The 11,489-nt window shown below is 39.3% G+C and overlaps 1 protein-coding gene across 1 annotated transcript; it reads right to left on the bottom strand.

Moving 5' to 3' along the window:
• Positions 1-6,970: 6,970 nt before the first annotated feature.
• Positions 6,971-10,991, bottom strand: LOC113229668. The gene is made up of 7 exons (XM_026463340.1): positions 10,884-10,991; positions 10,698-10,805; positions 9,912-10,384; positions 9,288-9,390; positions 9,101-9,196; positions 7,553-7,708; positions 6,971-7,110 (listed from the first exon to the last, which is right to left on the bottom strand). Exons 1-7 carry the CDS (start codon positions 10,989-10,991, stop codon positions 7,057-7,059), a joined length of 1,098 nt encoding a protein of 365 aa, XP_026319125.1. The 3' UTR covers positions 6,971-7,056.
• Between the last annotated feature and the right edge of the window lie 498 nt (positions 10,992-11,489).

Here is an 11,489-nt window from a genome sequence, read left to right as displayed (position 1 = left end):
GATAAAGCAGCGGTAAGTTGGTGTAAAGTTATTCGCGCGAGCTTGTGCTCGGCACGCAAGCGTGGCACGCGACATGTTATATTCACATGATATTTGAGCTGCTTGATTTATGCACGCACGGTGCGGCGGGTGGGGCGCGGGGGTAGGGACGATTCGCAGAACATACAGGACCACTTACGACAAAGTTTGCACGATGGGCGACGCTCTTTGCAAAATGTTCATACCGGCTCAGGACAAAATGGCAAGAAGATTGCTCACGACCGTACAGAGAATTAAATATTACATAACAAATTGTGAGCAGTGCACGTCACTTTGCGACAGAGCGCTTTCTTTTTGTTAAGAAAATAAACATTGTTTTGAAAACAAAATTTTGTTACCGCCAATGAAAGCAATAAATAATGCATTTATTGATAATCGGATTTGAATAAATTATAATGTTACAATCCAATTACACCCACCAGTATGAACAGGGACTTGAATACGCATTGTAAAAGGGAACTTTAGTTTTTGCTCGTTTATCGTGGATCTATGTAAAAACATCATCACTTATGTTCCTCTTCTGAACAAGAAGATCAATGATCTAAGAAAAAATGTATTGTAAAGTAAAACCACTGCCCATGCCTACACGAATGTATATAACGTGCCGTCATAAACAATATTATGTTGAATTACGTTCACACAGAAGTGAAATTCGAGCGAATACAACACACCATTTTGTTTGGTATGCCAATAGAACTCGTAAGCCTTTGTTCACCCGCTTTACAATAAACTCACCTATGATCATCGTCCCTTTTATTATTTACAGCCGTTTATTTATTTTTTATCTTAGTTTATTTATTATCTTTCAGTAATTTGTTTAGAAATGCGTAATATTTTTCGTCAGAGATATATTATTTTCTACGAAATGTTACACAATTTCTTAAATAAAATATACATACATTACCCCTGAATAACTGCCCCCGTAGCATGGCTACGCATGATAGTCGCGACGCGCGCGGTAAAATTGAAATAAGCGCGCGCTATTGACTGTCTCAATCAGATCTAATTTACATAGCCAATAGCGCGCGCTTATTTCAATTTTATCACGCGTGTCGCGACTATCATGCGTAGCCATGCTACGGGGGCTGATAATCTTAAATGCCGGCCGACAATGCTTAGTTCAACAAGTTCACAGTAGAAATCCCCGTAGTAAATTCGTAGCCACTTCGTAGCATGCTCTGGACGATATTTCCTTGTACTACATTTATGAATAAAGTATGCTCGAGTTTTTCGTAAACTTTTGCCCACATTAGGCGAGTTTGTTTGTTTGCGTAGGCGACCTGCGGTGCCTACCGGTCTAGACAGCACACTGCCGGCGCCGGCGACCATAATATAAATTAATTTAAATAGCTTATTGTCAATATTACATAATACGAGATGCCGAAAGCATACAACATTATGAAAGCGTATTTTATAACGACAGTGCAATACGCTAGCCAGTGGACAAGTTAATGCGGTAAGCCTTGACGCGAACGCCGCTCCTAACTGACGAAAGGCAATTCGTGCCGTGTATTTACGACGATCCTTAAAATTTAATATATTCTGCTCCAAATAGCTTAATACCATTAAAATTCAATCATCAAATAGCAGTACTAAATTGCCGTAATTTCCAGGCAATTTTCGTAATTACTGTGGCTCCACGCGCGCCCACTGCGGGTACTGCAAAATATGCTAATACAACCCCTATATTGATTTTAGTGTATATTGCGTATTTTGCGTACTGCGCCCGAACACGCGAAGAATTCGCAATTTCAATCGTTTTCTTTTACGATCGCACCATAAGCGACGTGTATTGCCATAATCACTCCACGTTCGGATTATGATGCAACCCGGTAACAGCCGCTTCACACCAAGGACACTGGTGCATGGCGGCCGACAAAGGAGGTAAAGTCAGAGCTGTTGCAGGGTGAAGAGTAAAAGATAATGTGAGATGCGCAAAAAGCGAGAATCTTTCAGAAAGAATGCGGCGAGAGTACGGTCGGCCGGAGGGCGCCGCGCGCCGCACGTGGTCGCACGCGATCGATAGCACCGACAACTGTTGCTCGTTCGCCCTCACTAACACCCCTCACCCCGCCAGGCGAGCGGGTGAGACACACCCGAAGGACTTCGGGGCGCGCTCGTGCTGCCACTCACGCACCACTGTTCCTATTTCAGTGGTGGACTGAAGGTTTCATCGCGACTGAAAGGAAGGGAAGATGCGGCACAGCACACCGCGGGAGCGCGGCGATGGCGGCGCGGGGGCGCGGGGGAGGCAAGCGATGAATAACAATGCGGACTGCGGGTGCGGGAATGATGTCCTTATCGACTGCCGCCCCGCGACCCGTCCCGCCCTCCGACGCTCTATCAAACTTACGTTGCGCTCCACGCTTCGCGTTGCCTGTGAGGTGTGTGTGTACCCACTTAAGTCGTCTCATTTCCCACATCTCGAATATTGTCGTATCACCTAAGACGGGCCGCAGTTTTTATGCATTAGCGAAAGACGAAATAGTCTTCGAGGCCTCCTAACAAATGATTGCTACTTTGTACCACCTCGTGCCAGGCTCTACCGGCGTCCATAAAACGCAAATTTCTTCAAGTCATACCTCTATATTTAATTTACTGGTAACTGCTTTAACAAAGAAGCGCAATATTTCAAGGGTGTCTCCTAACCTCTTTTCTTTTTTCTTGCAAAATCACAAAAATAATGCGAAAATAGACATTTTTATTTAAACTACATTTATTTATTTGCTGACAGCAATTTGCAACTTGTATAAAAAATAGAGTGATACAAGAAGGTTTTTTATTTTAAGGCATAATTTTCCATAAAAGTTAATACAAAATGCTACTCAACCTATGTCCATAAAAATAATGTGTTGCAAGGAGATTGCGCATCTTGCTTAATACCCTTATAACAAAAAGACTATAATGTAACTTATATCAAAGAGATAAGCTTGGCCCCTATTAAATTTGGGGTACTTACACCGGACGGTAACAAACTCGAATTTCTTGTTTCCAAATTTCATTACTCCGAAAACAGTTCGAATTTTTTTCATTAGTGCGACGACAGTTTTGGTATAAATTTGCAACACTGAAATGTCTCACAGCAGAAGTATCATTTGTCCGAAAATCTATTATTAGAATAATTATTATACACACGTATTCTTTGGGCAGAAGTTTGTTTGGTGTAATCATGTTTGCTAAACTATCTGTTTTCCATATAATTTAGATTGCTGAAAATTCGTTTCGACAAAATTATTATTCTTAGATAAAATTGTACCGCCATACAATTTTATCGTACAGCCCCAAAATTCTGATCTGTACTTTGCTGGTGCACTGCAAGTTCCACTTACGTAATTTTCGTCATACCATTGTGCTATGTTTTTGCAGTCGTCTGAAATGTAATTTAAAAACAATGGTCTTGAGTATTATATGTATAACGTATTACTGAATCGAGGCGAGTACCAAAGCCGAATTTGTTTGCATTACCTAGACGGTACAACCCCCTCCTGTAGGTTTTGGTTGGTTAGTATACGAAAAAGCCACACGAGCTAAGCGAGCGAAGCGAACGTGACGCGGCAGCGTCTGGCGAGCGCCAGAACCGAATTTGTTTATTTTTCCTAGCTGATTCGGCTCCTCCTGTGGGTTTAAGTTAGGTTAGTATATGAAAAAGCGGCACAATCCGAACGATCGAAGTATACAACACAATCAAATTAACTTACCATTATATACATAAAGCTACAAGTTCTTACTCACTGATAGAAATAGAACGCATACTTCCCGATATGGTGGAAAAAGAATATTTATACCGTTGTACGCGACCTGCAAAAACTATAATATACGGAGGGAGTATTTGTGCATTTTTTTGAGGTACACCCTGGTCAATTTCCGCGGGAAGTAAAAAATGTTCGAAATTACGCAAATCACATGTTGCGGCTGGAACGAGTACAAAAAAGATTTCTCTGGCACTTAGCTTACTCAATGGGTTTGGCCAGAAAGTTGCGGTCATATTCTGACAGATTGACGTATTTCAAAATGCTATCACTTGCAAAGAGGGGGGAATTATTGGACTTAATATTTCTATATAAAATTTTGCGTTCGCACATAGACTGTCCACAACTGCTCGCTAAATTTAACTTCAAAATTCCCTCAAAATATCCCAGGTTTGCAGTTACACCCTTAGTGCCTCCGTTCCGCAGGACCGTTCTGGGCTTTAGTTCCTGTGTCCCAAGGCTCTGTAGACTATATAATAAGCACAGTCAGGTAAGCGATATATTTTGGCAGTCGCTGAACAATTTTCGTAATATATAATATATATCTAACCTTAATTAATTTTATTTATTGTTTCTGTTTAACTAATAATGCCGAGACCCTTGTTCGCTTGTATTTACTATTACTTTTTGTTTGTATTTTACTTTTCTCTTTTTTTTTAAAAAACTGGATTAAATAGCTTTTTTTTTTAAGTTCTAATTTATCGACATTCATGTTGTTTTTGTAAGCTGTGTTTACTTGTAATTGGTTGTGCAATTAGATAAGATCTTCTATACCTACATTTAATTTTAGTAAGTAACATTGTAATAACTGTAAGTGAACCAATAAATAAATAAAAAATAAATAAATAAATTAGTATATGGAGGTGTCTCTAGGAGTGCTTGATAATAATTTGTGATCAAGTTGGTTTTTCGCCATTTTTGAATATGGCCATATTCAACCCAACAAGCGTTTATAAACATTAGCTCTAATCCAACTGAAAATCGGTATGTGGGGGTCTCTATAGGTTTTTGATTATTATTTGCGGTCAAAATTCAGTTTTTGCCTTTTTTGCCTTTTTTTCAATATGGCTGTGCATACAAACTTTTTTAGCGGCAGAAAAAAAAAATTGCTCTAATTCGATTGAAAATGGACATGTCGGGGTCTCTAGGAGTGTTTAATAATAATTAGCGGTCGAAAATTTATTTTTCGCCATTTTTCAATATGATTTTTTTTTCTAATTCATCTGAAACTAGCATGGCTTCGACCATAATTTCGGGTAAATATTTTATTTCCGCCGCGCCGTCTTTCGATATAACCGTAATTTTTTTATGTAAATGGCTGTTGAAAAAACTTGCTTTGCTTGGACTGAAAATTGGCACGAAAAGATTGCTAAGATTGTTTGATAAAAATTAGTGTTAAAAAACGTATTTTTGCAATTTTTAAATATGGCCGCCATTAAAGAGTTATTTCAATTTTTAAAACAAAGTGATAAGTGCTGAGGCCATAGGCCGAGGTCCGCGGAGGGCGAAGCCCGAAGCGTATGCACGCTATCGCGATGGAGATATTATACGGAGGTGTAATAGATTACGAGTATAAGATCGCACAATTATAAAAGTGTAAGGCATACTTCCCGATGTAGTGGAAATGAGATACTTATTATAGCGTTGTTGTATCTCGATCGTCTCCCTGTTGGATTCCATTTTCTTGAAAGCTATGCCAAAGAGAAGTATATAGGGGTAAAAATGCCAAACTGCTGCCGAATTTCCTGTACTATGAATATCGAAACAACGATAACCCAGAATACTCAGACAAAAACCAACTTAGAAATTTAATGTTCGTTTCTTAAATTGGCCCAAATCGGGAATCGATCTCCTCATCAAGCGCCCGTAATACTAACTGCTGTGGCATCGAGGAGCTTGAGCAAACCCCGTAAAATGAAACCGACCTCACGCCGCAGGCCGAACCCGACCCTACCGTAGGTGGGGTACAGGGTTCGTATTTCCTAAAGACGCGAGGTGCTTTAATTTGACGAGTTGTATTGTGCGACACGTTCTAATATATTTAATATCATAATTAATATCAATATTAAATAATATAACAAAAATGTATTATGGATACCGTTTTTTTTTCAAAAAAAAAATTCAGTTTACAACATTAGTCAAACGGTATGTTGGGGAAATAAAAATCTGGAAACTAATAACTTGTTATATGTCAAAATAGTGAAACAATAAATGGTGTAATGAAAAAAACGGTAATGTGTTTTCGGACAAATGAAACAAAATCTATTCAATAAAAGTGTAAAGGTTTTCGGAGAAACAAAATTCTGTAAATCATGTTTCTAGCCTGTGATAGGTAACCTTAGTGATCTCTGTGTGATGATGTCATCGGCACACTGCCGCCACCATCGTCGGCACCTTTACTTACTGTGCTAAGGAGTCCTATAAATTTGTAAAATGTTACTAACCATTATGGACCAAGTGTCTGAAATAAATCATTATTTTTATTATTGTTATTGTATCTATTTTAGACTCCCGCCTCTCCCAAGGCCTAAAAGATTAATTTTAATTTTTAATTTTATTTTTTGATTTTTTATTATTATTATAAATAGAATAAAATTATTATTTAGAAAAAAAAAATTACTTTATATCTTTTCCAAAATTTCTGTGAATATATTTTTGAAAACTTTCCAACAATTACTCATCGCTACTCCTAATAGTACATTATATTATTAAAGTAATGAGATAAAATGTCGTAAGAGCTACATAAAGCATTTGCTTAGCAGAAATGTTGGCCAGGATCATTTTAACAGTGAATTTTATGAATCTGTTATTCAGCGAACATAAACGTAAAACTAAGTACAATTTGTTAACATGTTACATTTTATTTTTTCTGATTTCGTTATATTTAAAAAACAAATAAATAATATGGTTAATAAAATGCATATAATTAAAATATTAGAAAATTTATAGTGCAAATTAAAAATATAAATATTCAACTAGGTGCAATAATTATTGAAACCGAATTTATGCTCATATTCTTTTGAAACTGCTGTTGTTATGCGAATGGACACAGTTCGACGGTAATCTCATGTTTGAGTATTACTTGAATAGCGTCAGTCGGGGGAAGCCAACTAATCGCGTGTTCAGAAAGGAGCTTCTGTCGCCTACGCAACTGCTACAACACAAATCTCGATAAAGCGCCCTTTTTCTTAAAATTATAATTTAAAATTTCTCCGCGACATATAGATGAAAATTCTAAAGATAAAGAAAAATCATTAATCCTCGTTCGTTAATCGGATCTTGCGCGCAACATCACGAAATACGACACCGATGTTTTTAATATCTGCAACAAAAAGCATTCTCATTTGCAGCTCCTAATTTGATCCGATGAAGGCAACAGGTGGAGTCCCTTCCACTGTGCCCTTTTTTGCGACTGCGATATGGAACACAATAAAGCACCCTACGGCGGGTTCATTACGGTTCGTCTCTACTTTCCTGGCTTGTAAACTGTGGGCGACAGATGTTGCCCAGGGACCTTTGTCGGCTGTCGACGCAAGCAAGCATTGAAAAAACTTTTGGTCAACATTCATAATACTTGTCTAAGAACTCGATAAACACTTGACTTTTTCAAGTAGCTGTTGAAAAATCATCCACAAGTCAAGGATTACTCTTCAATGAACAGTATTTGAATAATTGCTAATAATTTACACATACTCAAGAGGATGACTAAAGCAGAAATGCGGGTGTGGATTGTATTCCCAAAAATATGTGAGGACGTGACTCACTCCAGCCATAGTCTGCACGCCAACCGGCACTATCCCAGCGGCCTTCACGGCAATGGGCGTCTGTATTTTGTACAGAAAGAAGAGCACGATCTTGCGGTTCAACACATCCATGTATTCCCACGGCAGACTGTATACCGCATCCATTAATGTCTCGCTCTATAATTTTACAAAAATATTAATATCTTGGAAGAGTACATAGAAGCTTAAAACTTTTTAACAATTATATTACAGACTAATAATAATAATAATAATAAATAGCTTATAACTCCTGGGTCATGCCTGTTCTGATGTACACATTTGGCGTGCTCAAATGGACTCAGACGGAATTAGACGCTCTGGATAGACGAGTCCGCACGACGATGACCTCTCACCGAATGCATCATCCGAGATCGTCAGTTATGAGATTGTATGTCCCGCGGAAGTGTGGAGGTAGAGGCCTATTAAGTGTCAAAACCATGCTCAACCGCGAGATATGCAATCTCAGAAACTACTTTGTGACTATGACGGATGACGTAATTCGTGGGGTGGTTGTCACATGTGATAAAGGGCTAACTCTCTTATCGTTGGCCAAAGAGGAATGGCGAGACTCGGTGGTGCTTAGCACCTCTGACCGCGAGTCCGTATGGAAAGAGAAGGAGCTCCATGGGAGGTTCTTCAAGGTACTCCACGAGCCTTTTATGGACCGTAAGACCTCTCTACATTGGCTGCGTTTCGGGGACCTCTTTGGAGAAACCGAAGGTTTTGTCTGTGCAATAAAGGATCAGGTTATCAAGACGCGGAACTTTCGGAAATATACCCTAAAGGACGGCACCAAAATCTATGGGGATCGATCTATTATCACGGACAGGACTATTCTTGCGAATAAGCCTGATATTGTGATTGGATCGATCGCAGTAGAGGGTATTTCTTGTGGACGTCACCATCCCGCATGACGAGGGTCTCGTGAAAGCTGAAATCGAGAAACGCCGGAAGTATCTCGACCTGGCGCACGAGATCACCGACATGTGGGATGTAGCCTCCACTGAAATAATTCCAAATGTTTTGTCCACAAATGGGTTAATTCCAGTCAGCCTTTCTAACAGCTTGAGGCGGTTGGATTTCTGTGGCGTGGCGCTTCCAGCACAAATGCAGAAGGCGGTCCTGCTCTATACGGCACGTATTGTTCGCCGGTTCTTGGACCTGAGTCCCTGACCCCGGCCGACTGTGCCATTGCCAGGAAATACCGCCTCTCCCATTTAAAAATTCAAAATTAATCTTTTAGGCCTTGAGAGAGGCGAGAGTTTAAAATAAATATCAAATAATAATAAATCATTTGTTGTCTCCACAAACAGTGCATGTAAAAATAAAGTAGATGCTTTACGTAACATCAAAATCTAATCTGGTTGTGGAGACTGGTCCCTAAACTAGGAAAAGCTGTATCTCAAGTAACCTGATCTAATAGGTAATAGTAGACTTAATAGCTATAGCTAGACTAGATGGGTCTAAATAAACAATAAATATGTACAATATATTCTTTACTTAAAAGATCTATGAAAAGAAGTAACTTGCCTTAGATCCAATCAATTCAAACACGATGGAAACTTGTATAAGTTGTTGGAATACAATCATTGTCAAAATGCCGTACTCCATTAAAGATGTTTTATCCTGAAAGCGGAAAATGTCACAATTATTATTTATTATATAATTATTATTTGTTTCGTAAGACACGATAACGAAACCTGAAAATTGTATTCACCATTGCAGAACACTCCAGTAGCAAAATGCAGCAACACACTTGATGGAATGTAAAATATGCGCAAAGAACAGTGCCAAATGCGTCTGAGCAAGTCTGCACGAAACTGAAATAAATCCATAATGTACTTTTAATCAAAGAATCCTTTTTTTATAAAAAAAGGTGCGCATTTGACCACCTTTGACCATCTAATGAAAAGTGACGAAGAGGTCGAAGATGTAGCACGTACACCTAAATAATGCTTATTCACTCTCGACTTTAACAGGTCGGGCTTAAAAGCGTTCGGGTAATAAGTCCGCAGGCAGAATCATCATATTTTTAACTAACTTCAAAAAAAGAGGAGATTCTCTATTCGACTGTATTTTTTGGATGCATGTTACGAGAAAACTCTGCATTTGTGAACCGATTTTAATGATTCTTTTTTTGTTGGAAAGAGGGTACTTCAGTATTGATCCCATTTACATTTGAAAAAAATATTCTACCTCTAAGGGTGACAAACTAGGGGATGAATCCGCTTTCGCACACTTTCCAGTAACCGATTCCAATAAAACTTGGCAAATAGATGTAATTCCACGAACTTTTGAGGTCGGTTTTTAAGTACTCTGTACTGAGATTATTTGTACTCACTTCATGATAATACGGTGATGATTTATATGCTTCTTGAGCAAAGCCGTTACTTCTTTAGATTCCTCCTCGCTATACAATACTGGGTTCGTAATTTCGTTGACTTTGCCTGCCATCGCCGGCAGAGGGAAATGTCGCAGATGGTAGTCCAGAATTTTCAGGTGGCCCCACGCGTGGAACACAATTAGGGAGATGTATAAGTCGTATACGCACAAGCAGCTGCCGGCGTCAAAAGTAAGAACGCAGTTCGTGAAGAAAATCACGAGGTACCCAATAAAATTCGTGGTATAATCAAAGGGGAGTGCGTAGTAACAAGAATGGACGAAAGTGCCGTTGACCGGCGGGTTCCTGCTGTACATGCCTGTCGTCAAGTTGTGCAGCATCGGAGAGGTGTTAAATAACAACACGCCGCACATCATTTGTAGAAGTAGGTAGTTGGTAAACAACGTGCAGATCTTGTGCACTTGATTGTACGTCTGCAGAACACAAATTATACACCTTTGAGGTAACAACTCCGTAGTCGAGTAGCTTGCACACCAATTTTCATGATGTCACCATCTCTGAGGTCCCGGAATCGATCCCCGGCCGCACGGATCAATGTAGAAAAGCTATCTGTCTATATTGTCTCGGGTCTGAGTATTTGAAGTGCCGTCGTTGTTTTCGATTGTAATACAAGTGCTGTAATAACTTACTTTGGGACATCGCATCATCACATATGTTGCTTTAATTTATTTGATTTATTTGGAATAAGAGATTTAAAAACGATGTCGTTTAGTAAATAAATTATACCTTCATAGCATATTCAGACATATTCCTGTGGTGGAACAGGTGCATTTCATCAACAAATAATCTCCCAAGTTCTCGATATTCCTTTTTCGACATCAGCGTAACACGATGCTGAAAAATAACGGTAATTACTACGACACTAAGGGCACTATTTGTGTCTTGTGACCAACTAAAAAACCAACAAACCACGTTAATGGCGGTCATTAAAGCGGTGATATAGCTGTGTCCGAGCTCGAAGAAGGACAGTTTACCCGTATGGTCACGAATGTACTGAATCTGCAATGTAAAAAGCAGCATTCTAAAAGTCCAAGACAAATTAATACTCAGGGGGCGTTCCCATTATGTCGTAACGTTTCATTTAACATTGGACGACTGTCGCCTCTAGCCTGTTCCCATATCACGACTATCTGTCGTGACTGTGTCGTGGACGTTTATTTTATCGTTGAACGACTGTCGTGTCTAGCTGTTCCTCCCAGATCGTGACGACAATTTATCGGTTCACTGCAGCCGCCTTGTCGTTTGTACGACAGAATCGTTTGAAGCTGCGATTGTCTGTCGGCACATTTTATCGTGATGTTTTATATATCGTTGGATGACTGTCGTTCTAGCTCTGCCCATTGCCACGACAGTCTGTCGTAGTAACGTCAAAAAAGCCGTGAACGACAGTTAATTGTGTTGTTCTATGTGTGAACAACGTCATTTAAATATACAAGCCACGACACTTTAAACTGCACGACTATCTCTCGTCACGACATAGTGGGAACGCGCCCTTACGTCTCTTACTTTGAGTTAGTT

This window comes from Hyposmocoma kahamanoa, unplaced genomic scaffold (assembly GCF_003589595.1).
Source record: "Hyposmocoma kahamanoa isolate Upper Pololo Valley unplaced genomic scaffold, ASM358959v1 62, whole genome shotgun sequence".
Classification (NCBI taxonomy): Eukaryota; Metazoa; Arthropoda; class Insecta; order Lepidoptera; family Cosmopterigidae; genus Hyposmocoma; species Hyposmocoma kahamanoa.
This window is presented reverse-complemented; position numbering and strand designations above follow the sequence as displayed.

Bases quoted from the DNA above. Each gene is read 5' to 3' on its own strand.
- LOC113229668 (XM_026463340.1), bottom strand. From the start codon at position 10,991: ATGCTGCTTTTTACATTGCAGATTCAGTACATTCGTGACCATACGGGT. The intron at 10,806-10,883 runs GTGGTTTGTTGG...GTTATTTTTCAG, and splicing joins CTTTAATGACCGCCATTAAC to CATCGTGTTACGCTGATGTC. The intron at 10,385-10,697 runs GTATAATTTATT...TGTGTTCTGCAG, and splicing joins TGTCTGAATATGCTATGAAG to ACGTACAATCAAGTGCACAA.